This window comes from Capricornis sumatraensis, chromosome 22 (assembly GCF_032405125.1).
Source record: "Capricornis sumatraensis isolate serow.1 chromosome 22, serow.2, whole genome shotgun sequence".
Taxonomy (NCBI): Eukaryota; Metazoa; Chordata; class Mammalia; order Artiodactyla; family Bovidae; genus Capricornis; species Capricornis sumatraensis.
In genome coordinates, this window is record NC_091090.1 from 55441147 (window position 1) to 55458824 (window position 17678).

At 57.9% G+C, this 17678-nt stretch overlaps 1 protein-coding gene across 1 annotated transcript; it reads right to left on the reverse strand.

Annotated features, from left to right (window-relative positions):
- Positions 1–2946: 2946 nt before the first annotated feature.
- Positions 2947–17398, reverse strand: IRF4 (interferon regulatory factor 4). The gene is made up of 9 exons (XM_068961020.1): positions 17377–17398; positions 15930–16205; positions 14750–14936; positions 13934–14022; positions 13140–13284; positions 11043–11150; positions 8657–9010; positions 4976–5088; positions 2947–3090 (listed from the first exon to the last, which is right to left on the reverse strand). The coding sequence occupies exons 2-9, from the start codon at positions 16143–16145 to the stop codon at positions 2947–2949; spliced, it is 1356 nt and encodes a 451-aa protein (XP_068817121.1). The 5' UTR covers positions 16146–16205; positions 17377–17398.
- Positions 17399–17678: the final 280 nt, after the last annotated feature.

Genomic DNA, 17678 nt, shown 5'->3' on the forward strand with positions numbered 1-17678 from the left:
CTCCCCAAGAGGCTAACGGCGAGTTTGCCCTGGAGGAGGCTGGCCTGTCTCCTGCACTTCAGCTGTGCTGCACACACTTGCCTTCTTAAAAGCGGTGAAAAGAGAAACCGGGAACCGGCCCTCATGATCTTCCACATCGGGAAACAGGGCTGGACGAGGCCACCCCCCACACGCTGACACGTGTCCAGCCCCGAGTCGGGGCCCGAAAGGCCAGTTGCAAGATGACGCACATGGCAGGCAGATGGCGTGAGCTACACAGTGAGCTACAGCTGTTTATGGAGACAGGTAACAAAGACACAGAGCTTATGGAAGCTCAGCACCTTCAGAGGAGACCCGCCTGTGGAGAGTGGGGTGATGTGACCGCAGGAGGATGGGAGGGCTTACGCTGTGTCTGGATTTTCGCTAATAAAATGATTCACAGAAATAAAAGACCTTCACTGGTGCAGCCTTCCCCGGGGACGCAGCTCGATCACCAGTCTGAGGACACAGCCCACGTCAGACCTGCACCCGGGCTTGCTCGCAGGGACCTGGTAAGAGAGCCTTGTTCACAGCTGAGCCCACGGAAGCCTCTCTGCTCACGCTGGGCACAGCTGGACTCAGGTGGTCCCCACGGTCGTGGGCTTGTTGGGCCACGTGGAGCAGCTTCTCCACTGCGAAACGACCGCCTGGCTGGGTCTCCGAGTGGTGACTGAGGAGCTTCCGAAACCATGATGTGAAGGAGCTCTCTGTGGTGCTCCAAAGACGCCGGTCTCTGCCCGTGGTGTGACCAAACCTCAGGAACAAGAAACAAGCCAGGGGAGCCCCCGAGACCTTCCCCGCGGACCTAAAACTCTTCCAAATGACAAGGGCCTAAACTTGACAGCGTCCTCCACTAACAACACACGGAGCTGCTGAGCCCACGTCGGGGTCCCTCACCCAGACTGCTTCACGGTTCATCTGCCGCCCCACGCCGTGGGTCCCCCAGACCGCAGAAAGCCACGGCGCACACGCGCTATGCACGTGGACGGGCTGTGGCCCCAGCCAACAGCATCTGCCAGACACGGAGCTTGAGCCAGAGCAGCTTCATGTTGGAAAGGAGGCGAGGGAGCCGCGTGTCTGCCCCTCCTGCCCCCTGGGGGTAATGTACCCCAGATGCTCACATCTATGAGATGTATAAGTCACCGTAGCCCACGGAGTGCAATCCGCTGTCGGAAGGGGCTCCCTCCGCCTGCCTAATGAACCGCTTAGACTGCGCTGCGGGCCTCAAGGTGGGCTTGGCAGAAGTGCCCCAGGAGCAGGTAAGTCTGCATGTGTGGGGGCACAAAGGACCCTTGAGATTTTTTTTTTAAGTTTGTGTGTATCTGTAGAAAAGTAAAATCTGTTGGAAGAATCGAATTCTTCTTGTGGACGAGGTTGGATTGGAAAATAGGAAGATTCGCTTTGGGTTTTGCCTTTTTATACTGTCTAACATTTCTGTAGTTAATACGTATTATTTTATCCCTAAAAACATCTTCCCCCCCAAAAAAAAAGAAAAAGAAATGACATTTTCAGGCTTCATTGCTTACTAAGCTGGTTAAAAGCTACAATCTGTCTAATGCAAGTTTGTTGAATGACTTAAAGACACAGACTAGAATAAGAGAATATCAGTTTGTACACTGAGCCTAAAAGTCATGGCAATTAGTTCCCAGTAGGACAAAAATAAGCTGCTGCACCATGGTCCAAACATCTGTACTTTTCCAAAAGGAACAACAAATAAGTGGTTAAGTTCACTTAAGCAAGTAGATATCTTAGTGATTCTATAAAAAGCTGTGTTTGGAAAAAGCCCAATAATTTTAAGGCCCTGTCAAACTGTCACTGGCATGAGGAAGCATGTAATATACAAAATAAGCAAAAACAGCTCCCTGGGCCTGCAGTTGCTCAATCTGCAGAGCGCCGTCCTGCCCTCGCGCAGGGCCCTCCCCGGGGACGTAGTGTTGCCATGGTAGCCGGTCTCCTAACAAACAGGACAGGAGGGGAAACGCTCACCAAGCTTCAGAAACACATCTCGGGGTGCTGATCTGTCGGTCTCTCTCTTTTTGCTATAGCAATAATTTCTATAGCATGAGAGATAAAAGACAAACAAAAGATATCTTAACCAGTCAGCTCAGTTCAGTCCAGTTCAGTCGCTCAGTCGTGTCTGACTCTTTGTGACCCCATGAATCACAGCACACCAGGCCTCCCTGTCCATCACCGTCTCCCAGAGTTCGCTCAGACTCACGTCCATCGAGTCCGTGATGCCATCCAGCCATCTCATCCTCAGTCGTCCCCTTCTCCTCCTGCCCCCAATCCCTCCCAGCATCAGAGTCTTTTCCAATGAGTACGAAGTGACAAAACCTGGTACTCAGGGTGGCCCTGATGCTTTTGGCTCGAGAAACACCACAGGGCCATACCAGCTGGGTTCTGGGCCTGGGGGTGCGGGGATTGCAGGCAGGAGGTGGTGGGCCACCCAGGGAGGGACCCCGGGAAGGTGGGGACCCCAGGAGCTGAGTCTGTCCTGCCGTCAGCGTCCCGAGGCGCGTCACCCCCAGCAGCTGGAGCGCTCCTCCTCTGGGCAGGATGGCCTCACACGTAGGTTCTACTTCCCTGAGAAACAGGCTGGCACTTGGGCCCCTTCGTGCCATCCTAGTGGTCAGCAATGAAGCACAGGCTTCTCGCTCTTCACGCAAGAAAGAGTTCACATCAGACTGGAGACAGCAAGTCAGTAAATGTAAACCACGTGACGATGAGTTTCACATTCGTCCGCAGAAGATCCTGAAAAGCATTCTTTCTCCTGGAAAAAGCTCATCTGTCACGTCGATTCTCTACCAATGTTCTCCTCAGGAGTGGGACTGAAGCCCCCATTCCCCATTTTGCAGAGAAGGAGCAGGGGCTCAGCCAGCGGCTCTCTGTGCGCGTATTGCACGCGCGCCGTCTCCGGCCCCGGGGCTCTCACTCCTGGATGGAGGAGTGTCTCGGGGGCCTGTGGAAGTCCTCCGGGCCACCGACGTGCTCGGGCAGGTCGTAGCCCCTGAGGAAGTGTCCGCTGTTTTGCTGGGCAAAATAATACAGCTGTCTGGCTAGCAGAGGTTCAACCTGCAGTGAAGATTGAAACAAGACATCATGGCCATCTGGCAAGAAGCCTCCACATCTGAGGACACGGTCACACGTGCACTGAAGTGCTGCGACCGTGAGGACATGTCATGTGAGGAGCCTTCTGGAGGACACGCTGACCTACAAACAGGATCTCCTGAATTTTGCGCTTCAGTTGAACGGAAAGGTCATAACGCTGTTTGTAAACCAACTGCCACTTGAAATTTATACTAAACGAGAACTAAACAAAGCACATTGGCAAAACGACCAAACTAAGGGTGAGTTCAAGGTGCACGCGGGCTCAGGCACTGCCGTTGCGTCCCACTCTTTGCAACCCTATGTTCTGCAGCTAGCCAGGCTCCTCTGTCCATGGGATTCTCCAGGCAAGAGCACCAGAACGGGTTGCCAAGCCCACCTCCAGGGGATCTTCCTGACCCAGGGATCAAACCTGAGTCTCATTAAAGTTTAAGGTAATCCGGTAAGTTAGACCAGTGGACTTATTTTTCCACATCTGGCGTTTAACAGGGATGGTGGAGAAAGGGAAGTTAGCTGACCCCAGATCCCTCTAGTCTCAGTATGAGGGTGGAGCGCATTCACCAGAGAATTCAAGCTCAGCTTTTTCTGAACTCACAGTAAGAAGCGGGGCACATTCATCCTGTCAGGTGCACGAGCCCACATATAGTGGCTCAAGCATAACTCATCTGAAGCCACTGAAGCAAATCCAATCCACGAGGAGAGGAGCAAGACTCCTGGGTGCACCCAGGGTCCCGGCTGACCCAGGCCAGTGCGTGCAGCCCCGAGACTCAGACGCAGGGCTCACCACCATCTTCCGAGGTGCCGTGTGCCCGTGCCGAGGTCATTCAGTCCTTGGACAGTTGTTAACAAGAATCCGTTATTATATCAGTAACTGTCGGTCAGTGAGAGAATTCACGAGAAAACTCTAAAGATTTATGGGGACTATATTTCTGTTGGTTGGTCAGTTGTTTCTTGACTTTATAATCAAGAAGCAGGGGTTGTGTGGATACATATGTGTGTGGCCAAGTCTCTTTGCTGGCCACCTGAGACTATCGCAACATTGTTAGTTGGCTATACTCTAAAATATAATTAAAAGTTTTTTTTAAATTTTAATTAAAATCTTTTTTTAAAAGATGTGACCTGAATTCTATTATTGTTTGGTGTGACGTTCTCTGCTGCTATTTGTCACCTGGGCTTGTTAATAACTTCCACAGGTCACAGCCACACAGAGGCTTTCAATTTCAAATTTGAAAATTCCAAGTATTCAAAACTCTGCTTTCTGTGGCAAATTAATGCTACATGTTATTTCTCTAAACCTTCCTGCTTTCCTTTTCTGTGAAAGATGTTTACTCGGTGCAGGTGAGCCCATGCTAGACTCTGCTGGAAAGCGAGACCATGACCTGAGCTGCCCAAAGGCCATAAGAGATTCTGCTCCACCAAACACACGCAGCCCTCAGCTTGCGACAATTAAAGAAATTCTAACAACCAGAAACAAGAGAGGATGGGGGCCTTTTGGAGGGGCTTACACAATACTCAAGTCAGGGCGAAAGCTTCCCCTTAAGGGGAGATCAGCTAGAAGGCATTTTTAAAGTAACATTAAATGTCAAGAATTTTAAAGGGCAACTTTTAGCCCCATCCTTTTAAATCCCTATGAAATGGGAATATGACTATTTCCTTGGAAAGCAAAACAGATGGGATGGGTGCAGTGCAGGCCAGAGGTCACCCCAGGTGGTGATGGGCAGGTGTCCAGGGCGGGGAGGCTGCTCACCGGACATCCTCCCACTCTGCCCAGGGCCCAGGGCACTTATTTCCCATCTGAACTCCTCTAAGTGGGGTCCTGCCCTGATTCACCCGAAGGTAAGCAGACACTCACGTGGGCAGTGATGAGCTTGCGCTGCCTCTGAGGGTCTGGGAACTCCTCCCCGAAGCACAGAGTCACCTGGAACCTCGGCAGTGGCCGGCCGTGGTGCGCGAACGCCTGCAGCTCTGCAGACCAACGGAAGCAGTTCAGAGACCCGCACGCTGGACGCGGGGCAGGGATGGGAGCCCACGCGGGTGTGGGGGCCAGACAGCGGTGAGGGTGGGACCAGATGCGGGGTGCACATGAGTGTTTGTTTCCACAGGTCTCCCCTGGGCATCACCTTCACCTCGAGGGGGCTGCACCCCAAGAGGGGGGCTCCTTTTGCAGCTTTGGACCCACAAGGAGGCAAAGGTCTCGGAAAGGAGTAGGGGAGGCCGAAAAGGAAATGGAGCTGTGTTTAGCCAAAAGAATCGTTTACACGAGGAGAATCTGCTTTTTCCAAAAAAATCAGAAGTTTCTGATTTGACCCAGGACCTCTAAGCCGCAGTCTGTGTTGCCCACGGCCTCCGACATCCGCAGAGTGCAGGACGTTATCTTGGAGACCCGGTGACTCTGAGCTGCTTCCCTCAGAAGGGAGGGTGGGATGAGGCCCCAGGCCCGCGCCGCCCACGTGCACCAGCGCCCTGGCCCCGCCCCCAGAGCACATGTCAGTCCGCAGAGGAGGCTCACATGGGCGCGGCCGCGTGCGCACAGCCTCCTGGCCTTATCAGATGTGCGCGCGGGCTGCGGGGCTGTCCCCAGAAGGTTGCAGATCCTGAATGGGTAGATATCAAAGATTTCCACTGTTCTCTTCAACCGAAGAAGTTTCTAGCTAACTCACTGGACCATTGACTTCCTGCTTTTTTTTTTTTTCTTCCAGAATTCAAATCAAACCTAACTGACTTCAGCAGAACGTGTGCCAGGCTTCCACACTGTGAGGGGGCGGGGGTGACACCCACGCCCCTGTGTTGGCTCACTTCTCTGAAACAGTTGGCTGAGAGGCCTGGCGGCTCAAGAAGGTTCGCGGGAATCCCTGACTGGAGGGGCCTGTCTGCACAGCTGCAGCTTTTAGTTCACAGTTTCCTCCCTGAACCTCAGAAAACACTTCAAGACGAGAGGCTGCCCTAGCACAGAGCATAGCCCTGGCTCACAGGGGAAGAGCGAGACCGAGGCAGCTCCTGGTCGGAGACAACACGAGGGACGCACAGCCCCCCATGAGGGACTGCACAGCCCCACACGAGGGGGCACACAGCCCCACACGAGGGGACACACAGCCCCCCATGAGGGGGCACACAGTCCCCTATGAGGGACACACAGCCCCACACGAGGGGGCGCACAACCCCCCACGAGGGGACGCACAGCCCCCCATGAGGGACACACAGCCCCCCATGAGGGACACACAGCCCCACATGAGGGACACACAGTCCCCTATGAGGGACACACAGCCCCACATGAGGGACACACAGCCTCATGTGAGGACACGAAGGGACACACAGCCCCTCATGAGGGAGCACATGGCCCCACATGAGGGGACGCACAGCCCTCCATGAGGACATGAGGGGACACACAGCCTCACATGAGGGACACACAGCCTCACGTGAGGGGCACACAGCCCCCCATGAGGGACACACAGTCCCCTATGAGGGACACACAGCCCCCCATGAGGGACACACAGCCCCACATGAAGGACACACAGCCCCACATGAGGGACACACAGCCCCACATGAGGGACACACAGCCTCATGTGAGGACACGAAGGGACACACAGCCCCTCATGAGGGAGCACATGGCCCCACATGAGGGGACGCACAGCCCTCCATGAGGACATGAGGGGACACACAGCCTCACATGAGGGACACACAGCCTCACGTGAGGGGCACACAGCCCCCCATGAGGGACACACAGTCCCCTATGAGGGACACACAGCCCCCCATGAGGGACACACAGCCCCACATGAGGGACACACAGCCCCCCATGAGGGACACACAGTCCCCTATGAGGGACACACAGCCCCCCATGAGGGACACACAGCCCCACATGAGGGACACACAGCCCCACATGAGGGACACACAGCCCCACATGAGGACATGAGGGGGCACACGGCCCCACATGAGGACATGAGGGGACACACAGCCTCACATGAAGGACACACAGCCCCACACGAGGGGGCACACAGCCCCACATGAGGGACCGCACAGCCTCACACGAGGGGGCACACAGCCCCACATGAGGGGACACACAGTCCCCTATGAGGGACACACAGCCCCAGATGAAAGGGCACACAGCCCCCCATGAGGACATGGGGGGGCACACAGCCTCACGTCAGGACATGAGGGGGCACACGGCCCCACATGAGGGGACACACAGCCTCACGTGAGGACATGAAGGGACACACAGCCCCTCATGAGGGGGCGTAGAGTCCCTCATGAAGAAGCGCACGGCCCCACACGACGGGCCCACAGTCCCAGAGGCTGACGGCCATGCACAACAGAGCTCCCTTCCTGCAGCTGCGGGGCCAGAGACACCCCAAGAGGCGCGGGCCCCTTCTCCAGGATGAAGCCCTCCCACCCACAGCGAACCTTCTGAATCCAAGACCTGTCACCTCAAGGAGGCCCAGAGCCAGGCTCTTTCGGACTTGGCCACAGACCTCAGACCCCTGGCTCCTCCGTGAGCCCCGTGGCAGGCGGTCCGCACGCTGGGCCCAGGGCCCCATGTGTTGCGAGGCCTGGGTCAGGCAGGGATTGCTGCCAGGGACCAGAGGTTAGCTCTCCCTCCTTCTCCCGGTTTGCCTCTTGGGGAGAGTGAGTCACCAGGGACATGTTTGCTTGGGCAATGAAAGAGAATCTAGAGCAGCCTCAGCAAATGGGAGCCACAGACCCCGGAGCTGAGCACCGTCTCTGCTGGCGGACTGCAGGGGCTGTGCTCCAGGTAAGCTGAATCAAGAAGCAGCTTCGGGGAAGGGAGGCCCAGGAAAGCCCAGACACAGGCTGTTTCTGAAGGAGGCGCTCATACAAAAAGAGCTAAGGATGAGGGAGAACCAGCTCTCCATCCAGAAGAGGCCTGATGATGGGGACAGCCGAATGGACGCTGGGGACGGACTCCCCCACAAGGTGGCCGCAGGGCTCACAAAAGCCCGGGACCCGATTTAACTGCCACGAAATCAATACTAGGAAAACAAAACCTGGTGACTCTGGAAAATGTGATTTGAAATCTAGAAACAACTCATAAATTCCCCTCTGCAAAATCAGTTCTGCACACTCGCGGGGTCCCGCCTGCTGGGAGACGTCTGCTGAGGGCGGTGCATCTCACAGCCACGAGCGCTGGTGATGCGTCCCGAACTCTTAGTGTTTCCAGGGGCCACAACAGAGCTGAACCATCACAAATATGCTGCTGCGGCCGCTGTGCCAGGAAAACAGGAGCCTCACTGGCCGGTGGGGAGTAGGTACGTCCTCAAACTTTAAGACCTCAGCCTGCACCACAGCCCCGGGACGATCTCCCGCTCTTCACAGGCCCCCGCAGATGGGGTGACAGGTGAGCCCACAGGAGAGCTACTCTGGGGTCGGGCCGGGTGGGCGCAGGGCCGCAGAGAAGGAAGCCCTGCCGAGCGACGTGCTGCCATGGCCCTCGCGGGGGGCACGCCAAGCATCACCAGCTCCACGCTCCCAGGCCCAGCTCGCACAGGCGCCCCGTTCCGGCCGAGCCTCTCCACCTCACCTGAGAGGAACTGCTGCGTGTCAAACAGCTTGCAGGTCTGGTCTCTCTCCAGCTTGTTGGGCCGGTCGCTGGGTATCGCCAGGGGCCCGTCCCAGTAGATCCTGCTCTGGCAGAGTCTCTTGGCATAGAGCCCATCGGGGGCCATCCAGAGGACCACGCCCCTCTCCAGGTGGCCGAGCAGCTTCTCAATGTTCTTCCTCTGGCTGTTGTCCTCCGGGTAGGGAAACAGGACCTGGTCCAGGCTGCTGGCGTCGTAGGTGTGGCCGTGGGAGATCCGGCAGCCCTCGGGGCTGGACGTGGTCAGCTCCTTGACCAGGATTTCCCGGTAGTACAGGCAGATGTGGAGCCGGCAGTCTGCAAGCACAGCCCTGGCGGTCAGTGCGGGCTCCGCGCCGGGGGCCTGGGGCTGGTGCTCGGCAGGGGGCCAGGCGACGGCCCGAGAAGAGCGTCGCTGGCGGGACGCCTGTGCCAAGGGGTCTGGGGGCAGACACTGCAAGGCCTATGACCCTCTCTGAGCCTGAGCCCGCCCAATGGTGGAGGACTTCTGCGTCAGTCTGTGACGCTCTCTAGCCCAGCATTTTTCCAAGTGTGTGGGACACAGAATTCGGGGAAGAGCTCAGTAGCGGTGATGACAGCATTTATGTCTAACGCACCAGGTCACACGCCACCAAACAAAAGCTCACTTTAAGCTTGGCCGTCAGTTTTGACTTTGGAAGAAGTAAACCTTACCTTAAATAATTCTTATAGGCAAAAAAGTACAGTGGTCTTTCAGAAAAAAGGCAAATATGTCCACACATCCAAAACTACACTAAAAACATCAGTATGATGTCATTTAGGAAAAGAAAATCATACACACAGCAGCACACTGAAGTTTGGGGAAGGACGAGCCTTGATAGCTGGTGAGCTCTGAGTGGTGGGACTACGTTTTTATGTCACATTTTCGCTTTTACTGATTTTTAACTTATTTCCTCACTGTGCATGTTCTACTCTTATTATAAAATTGCCTCGAGAAGCAAACAGCCCAAGCGTAAAGTCAGCTGAGACGCACCTCGGTTTGTGTTTGAGTCTGAGGATGGCTCTAGAGCCATGCTTTCTCCAAAACTAAACAATATGAGTTCATTTCTGAAATTTTGCTGATTTTAGAATCCTCTCTAAAATCTGACCAATGGGCTGAAAGGACCAGCCTGGTTTGCCGAGGGCCCCGGCCTTGAAGTACGAGGGGGAACTGTGTGGGGCTCAAGCCTGAGCGGGTGGCTGACCTTGGATAAACGGCTAGGATGGTAATCTGTACTGAGCGCACCCAAAGAAACCCACGAAAGCTCTCATTCCTCAAGGGTAAGTTTTGAGGCTCAGACAGTCCACGTTACTGCCTCCAGCCGCCTCTGCCACTCCTGCCGCTTCCCAGCCGCTGTGAACCCAGAGGAGTGGGTGTCGGCTACTCAGGGTTTCATTTCGTTGAACGTCATCAGAAATCACGAGGTCACAGGGATATAAATAGCTGTTTATTTCCTACTTTCTAGGCACACACTCAAGTCTTAAGTGCTTAAGCAAAGGGTTTGAAAGTTTCTAAAAACAACACAGGCCTTTCTGCTCAGACACCTCTGCTCCCTCCACCATCCAGGAGCATCTGAAAAAAGCAGCAAGCCTCCAGAACCTCAGAGCCAGAAAGAGCCCGTCGGCCAGCCCAGCTCTCCCGGGAGCAAGGAAGGGCCCCAGCTGTGCTCTCTTGAAACCTGGAGAATCCAGCTTATGTTTCCTGTCGCTGATTTTCAAAAAGGGCAGGGAGCAGGTTGAGAATCCCAAAGCATAAGCTATTCATTTTTAACATATGCAAGTCTCATTTTAAAACAATCAAAACATTATCTAAAGATAAATATAAATATATCACACCTGCTTAGTACAGCTCAAGGTGTTTTCCTTAAAACAGGTGAGATGGCTGAGATCCAGGCCTCTTTTAGAGGTGAAACTCTTAAGACCAGATCTGATCTGGATTTGTTTGTGAGACACACCACACTCAGAGGAAGAGCAAGATGCTGGCTGCGAAGGCACTGCACGTGATGAGGAGAAAGAACCCGGAACTAGCGTCCCGGGAAGCCGATGGGCCACCTGTTTGCAGCTAAGCCTGCAAGGGCGATGAGGAGCTCCTGCAGTGCGGTGTGAGAAGCTGGCTGGAGGGGGCCCTTGGCAAATGGAACTGGGGCACCTGAACATTCCTGGAGAGCTGACACGGCTCAGAGTCACCTGGAGAAGGGGGTCAGGCTGGGAAGCTGGCCCCGGATGCCAACTCTTCTACCCACTCCAGACCCCAGCTGCGCTCACGGACCCTTCAAATCCACCCAAGGTGACAGGACCCTCGCAGACGCCGCCTCCAGGGGGCCCCACTCACCTGAGAGGGCCAAAGCTTCAGCAGACCTTATGCTTGGCTCTATGGGGATCCCGGGGGCCTGGGACTCAGGCGGGGCACAAGCATAAAAGGTTCCTGTGACCTGGCAACCTGCATTTGCAAATAAAAATCAGATGCTGTCTAACAGAGTCCCTCGGATGCAGAGGGAAGTTGCCTCTGCCTGAGGGTGGCCCGTCAGCCCCAGGGGTGCACCAGGCTGGGAGGGAAGGGCCTGGGCCCTCTAGAGCGACACTGCCCACCCCGCACACACCTCCTCCTGAGAGGCAAGGAGGCTGAGGTCCTACTGGAAAACCAAGGCTGAAGAAGGACGGAGGCTTTTCACAGCTGGAAGGAACCTTGGCGTCACCTCTGCAGTCTTCTCCCTCCCTCTCTCCCTGCCTTCCTTCCCTTCTTTTTTTGTCCTTAACCCCTCCAGCGCCTCAGAGTCACCTGTGTGTGTGTGTGTCTGCTGAGAATGCTTGAGACCTACTGTCCCAGTCACTTTCCAGGCCACACTGCAGTGTCCACCGTGCGCACCAGGCTCAACCCCTAGGCATCACTTGTCTCACAGCTGGAAGGCTGTGCCCGGTCCCTGCACAGCTGATGGGCAGGGTGACTGAGTCCAGAGTCCGTGCAATTCACCCCATGCACACAGCGAGCTCACAGCAGAGCTGAGCCCAGGTCTCTACATGAGTTCCAACCTCCAAGAGCCAGACCAAAACCCTACACGTTGACAGGCCTGGTTCCTTAGTTGCTGCTCCTGGGTTCAGGAGGAAAGGGAACCACGTCTCCAGCCGGCACAGCAGCTGTGTTGCGTGAGACATTAATGGAGAGTGTGTGCCAGAACCTCAGTTGGCTGGCGCATCACTTAATGTCTCTCACGCGTCAAGATCTGTCCACCAGCCTACCCTCTGCATCAGGGTCACTAGTTCAGCGGAGCTGACGCACCAGACCCAGGTCTGAACTGCAGGAACCTGTCCAGCACCAGCTGACTCTCCCACCACAATATGGAAAGCCAACTTTTGCTGCAAATCACTCTTAAAAAGCTAATAAAACCAAATTTTGTGACTTAAAAAAAATATGTCACTCAAAACCAATCTTAAATAATAGGCTACTTCTTCAATTCCATAAGCCAAGAGTGAGCTGGACATGACTAAAAAGGAGCCGATACTGCTAGAACATTCAAAAGATCTAGGTGTTGACGGTCTCAGGATTTCTGTGTAAACGACTATCTCACAGGCCCTGACAGCTTCTGCTCTGAAGCACTGAACACACAGTGTGAAATTCTCTCTGCACTTGGCACACTGGTGCTTCTGAGAGAGGCCTCATTCTGAGGTGCGGGAGGCCTGCAGGGAGCACGGCAGCCAGCCCAGAGCAGCGCCCACCAGGCCCTGTTCTGTGGAGACCTTCTGTGTTTCCTTCACAGGACTTGCACATCCCTTTCTTACTGTCACCTCTAGTCCCAGGAACGACTGCCTGGACACACCACTGCTTAAGAGAAATCTATCAGCACAAAAATCCCCTGGGGTCCCTGCGGGCTGAGGTGGGTGCAGGGGGGTCGGGCCACAGCTGTGGGATGCCAGCTTTACAGATGTGTAGACAGAGACAGTCAGGGTTAGGGGACGGTCCAGCCTTCTCTGGGAACACTAACAAAATCAACTGCTTCTTGCCCGAGATTAAAAATAAAATTTAAGATTATTCAAGGAGGGACAAACACGTTAGCTTACTAAACATAAAGTCGGCCAGTCTGAATTCTGATGTTCCCTGTCCTGTGTGGCTGGGCTCTGGGGTCAGGGGACCTGGAAGTGGTCCCCAGCCCTCAGTCTCACTGGGCAGTGATGGGCACATTGCTTACATTCTGTGAAAAGCAGGGCAGCTTCCCAGGGCCTGGCGTGATCCCTGGTTCCATGACGCAGCCCCGAGTCTGTCCAGGTGCACAGTGGGCTGGGCACCGTGGACCCGGAGTCCTCTGGGACACGTGCCCTCCTTTACTGCACCCGGGGCCCTCCCCGGCAGCTCTGAGCAGGGAGAGAGCCACGGGACTGCCCGGAGGTCAGGCCAGGAGGGGCCAGGCCCTCTGGCCACAGGCCCCGCCCTTACCATTTTCACAGGCTGGGCTTTGCCAGTGGTGGCTGCGGGGTCCGAAGGTCACGGGACACTGATACGGGATCTCTGCGTGCGGCTGGTCCGGGACGAACTCCCTCCAGCCCCGGTCATGGGGCGGGATCACGTAGTTGTGAACCTGCTGGAGGAATCAGAGGGGGGCTGGAGTGGAGAGCGGCCAGCTCGGGGTCAGCCTGGGGGAGCCCCCCAGACTCCTACGGGACCGCTTGTGTGGCGGGCAGCCAAATCCTCTTATTATAGGAAAAGCTGTGGTGGAAACTCGCCACGAAGAGTCGAAAGCACAAGTGAGACAGTGCCGTAAAGCGGCGCTCTATGTGAGGCTTTATGTGACGCTTCATCACATGGCTGAACCAGGGGCCCTTCTGGGGGCTCTGCCTCCCTTCCAGCAAAGTGGATAAAACAGGGCTGGGATTCACGTCGGAAAAGTCCAACGGCGTCAGCTGCCCTGTGGTTTCACATGACAAAGCCCTGGGCTTCCAAAATCTTTGGCTTCCACAAAAGGTCTGTTTCCCAGAAGACTGAAGAGTCAGTGGGGAAATCTAACCAGCAAGCAGATATACCCACCCTCGTCTCCCTCTCTTCAAACCCCAGCACCAGGTGGAGACTGACACACCCATCCAGTGACCTGGGACGTGGCTCGGCAGTTTGACAAACAGCAAAACGGAGTTCTGCTCGCTTCTGTTTGCAGGCCGCTCCCGCCACGTGGGACCTGGCCCAAGTGCCCCTCACAGGCCCAGCCTTCCCTGCTCGGAGCCCTGCCCCTCCCGCACCTGGGCAGGCAGCGAGGCGTAAGGGGTCGGCATGCTGTACGGGTGGCTCAGCTGCATCTGCGGGTCCTCCATGGTCAGCTGCTTTGCTCCTGAGGGTTTGGGGAAGAGGGAAATGCGCGGTGTGAAGAAGGAACTGACAGGATGAAACGTCAAATCTTAGAAAAATACCTGAGTCCAGTTCCTAGAATGCAGAGCGCAGTGCTGACAAGCAGGGCGTTCTTCTGCAATTCCCTGGGCAATTGTTTGTCCAGGCCATTAAACTGGCTCCTACAAGGCGCCACAAAGCGAGCCCGAGTCGAGAAGCCCGAGGGCGATGGGCCTCGTGGCACGCGCTCCCCCAGCAGACGTCCATCTAGTGAGGTCACCTGTGGTTTGTTAAACTGGGCTCTGCTCTGGGTCAGAATCTTAGAAAGTGGGAACCTTAGTTTCAACAAGCAGCCCAGCTGACCACAGCAAAGTCTGAATGTTGACACTTCTCTTACTACAAATGTAAAGACATGTAGATCTCAAAATGGCTAATCACGAGAGACAGATGAATAAGTAAAGTTTCAAACAGCTTTTCCGTTTCTGGCTTGGAAATCGGGCCCGTATCCTAGGAGAACTTCCTAGAAAACACAGGCGGTGCACACACAGGAGAGACCAGGAGCCTGAGACACTATCCGGCAGCAACACCACGAGAACTTCAACTTGTGGCACAGAAGCTGGGAAAACCGCCTGCTGGGCTGGGACGGGAGGCCAGGCGAGCCAGCAGCAGACGGAAGACAGGACCCTGACAGGGAGGCGCGAGCGCAGGCGGCCCCAGCCCGGCAAGCCCACCTTTCTTGGCTCCCTCGGGGACGATCCGGTACACTTTGTAGGGGTCCGAGATGTCCAGCTGGCTCCGCTCCACCAGCTCCTCGAAGTCGTTGCTCTTGTTCAGAGCACACCGCAGGCGTGTCTTCCAGGTGGGAGGGTCTGGCTTGTCGATGCCTTCTCGAAACTTCCCTTTAAACAGTGCCCAAGCCTGGTGAGAAAAAGTGGGGAAAAGTTAAAATGCAGGTCTTTCAGAAAAGAATCTGGAAATTGTATTTCTAAAGCAAAGAATGGCGGCAGGGGCTTCAGGTCCACAGGAATGTGGGACAGAGACACACCAGGTGTTTATGAAAGAAGGGTGAGATTGAGGACCCCACAGAGGCCCACCCCCTCAGGAAGCAGTTAGGCTGGAAGCAAAGACAGAGCTGAGGGCTCAGGGGCCACCGCAGGGCACCTCTGGACGTTAGGGAGCCTGAGGCGAGCCTCACTCTTCCAGCAAGTTTCCTGAGGAAGTCCCCCTGCCACGCTCTGCCCACGGGTGGTGGGGCTGGGCCCTAAAGCACTGGCCACTGGGTAAACTGCCCAAGGGGAAAACGGTCAGGACAGGCACACACACACGGGGGCAAAGAGAGACCCCCAGAGAGAGGCCCAAAGGAGACCCTGAGAGGGAGAGAGAGGAGAAAGAGGAAGGGAGAGAGACGGAGAAAACTTTCCAGGGAGAGACTCAGGAAGAGGGAGTCACAGAGACAGTGAGACAGAGGGAGAGACGCGCCGGAGGACTAGAGAGAGGCCGAAGGAGAGCGCTGGCCAGAGAGGGGGCGTGAGGGCGGGACAGCGTGGAGAGGGCGCAGGGACCAGACCCGAGCGGCGCGGCGCACACAGCTGCCCGCGCGCAAGGGAGAGACGCAGTCGGTACGTGGAGGCGAGGAGGTACCCGAAGTTCCAGAAAGAGGGCCCCAGGGAGAGAGAGGCGCAGCCTTGGCCCACCCCTCTACCCGGCGGGAGCGCGGACGGGCATCTGACTCCGGGGGACCGTGCGCCCCTCAGGCGTGGCACCGGCTCCGCCCTCTGCGAAGTCACCAGAGCAGCCGCGGGACACCCGCGCTCCCGCACGAGGCCCGGTGCGCGCGGCGCGGACCGGCCCCCGGAGCCCGGGTCGGGTCGGCGCGCGGGCCCTGGCCCCTCCCAGCCCCGCCCCGGGCACCTTGAAGAGCGCGGCGTCCTCCTCGCGGTTGTAGTCCTGCTTGCCCGCGTGCTTCCAGGGGATGCGGAAGATGCTCTTCTCCTCGTTCTCCCACACCAGCCCCGGGTACTTGCCGCTGTCGATCTGGTCGATGAGCCACTGGCGGAGCTTCCCGTTGCCGCAGCTCACGGAGCTCATGCCGAACTCGCCGCCTCGGCTGCCGCCCTCCAGGTTCATGCCCCGCGCGCCGACGCTGTCCCTTCGCAACCCAGGCTTCGCTCCGGCACTCGCTCTGCGCTGCGGGGAGAGGAGGCGGCCCTCGGCAATGACCACGAGGCCGCAGAGTCTCGGAGGCGGCGAGGCGCGCGCCGCTGAGTCTGTGACGCCCAAGCCCCGAGAGAAGGCCCTTCTCAGCCGCCCCGGCTCGTGCGTGCCCGTGGCGCGCCGTCCTCCCGCCTCCCTGAGCTCGTGCGCGACCTCACCTTCTGGACGCTCCACTCGCGCTTCCCCCCGCGGCCCGCACGCTGCCCAGACTCAGGGCTCTGATCTTCGCGCACCCCCGAAATCCAGCCGCCACCACGCGTGGGCCTCCGTTTGCTCTCGTACTCCCGCTCCCCTGCCCAGGCCCAAGCCGTGGACAGTGCATTCCCCCTGCCACGGCCAGTTTCCGCCCGCGCCCCCTCCCGCGCCCCCACTCCCCGGTGGCCCCGCGTGTTCCGCACGCGGGCTCCCCGGTGGCCTGGCCTTCCAGGTGCGCCGCGGCGGCAGCTCCCCCGCGGCTCTCTCTGAAACCCGCACTCTTTGCCCCAAGAATGCCCCGGAGCCCCAGACAGGTAGCGACGACCAGGTGGCCCGGGAGCCACACGCGGCAGAGGGACCCGGCCTCAGGCGGCGAGCGCAGCCTCGTCGTGGGGGATCCCCGCGCGCCGAGCATCAGCCGGGCGGGGAGGCCCGCGGGGAGCGCGGGGGCGGGAAGGTGCCGGGAAGGCGGGGGTCGCGGAGCGCGGGGCCCCTAGTGGCCTGAATTTGGAGCGCCTCCTCTTCCACCACCGGTCGGGAAGACGCGAGCTCGGGGCCGAGGGGACTGTGAGCCCCTCAGGAGCGAGGAGCAACAGAAGCAGCCTCGGGAGGAAGGGGCCGTCCCCCGCGGTTAGGGCTGCCGCCCGGTGTGGGTCCCTTCGACGACCCCCTCGGCCGCTGATGGCCCAGCGACCTCGTTACCACGCCCGGCCCCGCGCGTGGCCTCCGGGGCCCGGGCTCGGCCGACCCACGGACGCTGGGGCCTCGGGACTCCCCGGCCAAGGGCAGACGGGGTGGGCGTCGGGGTCCCTCGAGGGGCGTGCTCTCTCCTGGCGCCGACGCTGCGGTGCCCCGCGCGGCCCCGAGGCGGACCCCACACGGCTGGCCTCGCGCCGGGTTCCTGCGGTCCCGGGCTCGCAGCCCGGGTCCTTCCCGACCCCAGTCTTACCTCGCCCCGACTTGAGCTGAGGGCAGCGGTGAGTCCCAAGTCCGAGCAGTGAAACTAGCCTCGGAGGTAGGAAAGAGGAACTTTATAAAGCTTAAAAGCCGCGCTCGGGGCGGGGCCTACGCGGGGCGGGGCCGACCGGGGCGCCTCCTGGCGGGGTGGGGGCTGCGGGCGCGGGGCCGGGCGCGCGGGGCTGGTCCGGGGGTTCCGGGCAGAGGGCCGGGCGCGCGGGGCTGGTCCGGGGGCTGCGGACGGAGGGCCGGGGGCGCGGGGCCGGAGCTGGGCTAGGGGCTGCGGACGCAGAG

Excerpts from the sequence above, each read along its gene's own strand:
- IRF4 (XM_068961020.1), bottom strand. The coding sequence starts at position 16,145 with ATGAACCTGGAGGGCGGCAGCCGAGGCGGCGAGTTCGGCATGAGCTCC. Across the intron at positions 14,023-14,749 it reads CCCCGAGGGAGCCAAGAAAG|GAGCAAAGCAGCTGACCATG; the intron begins GTGGGCTTGCCG and ends CCAAACCCTCAG. Across the intron at positions 3,091-4,975 it reads GCAAGCTCATCACTGCCCAC|GTTGAACCTCTGCTAGCCAG; the intron begins GTGAGTGTCTGC and ends TCTTCACTGCAG.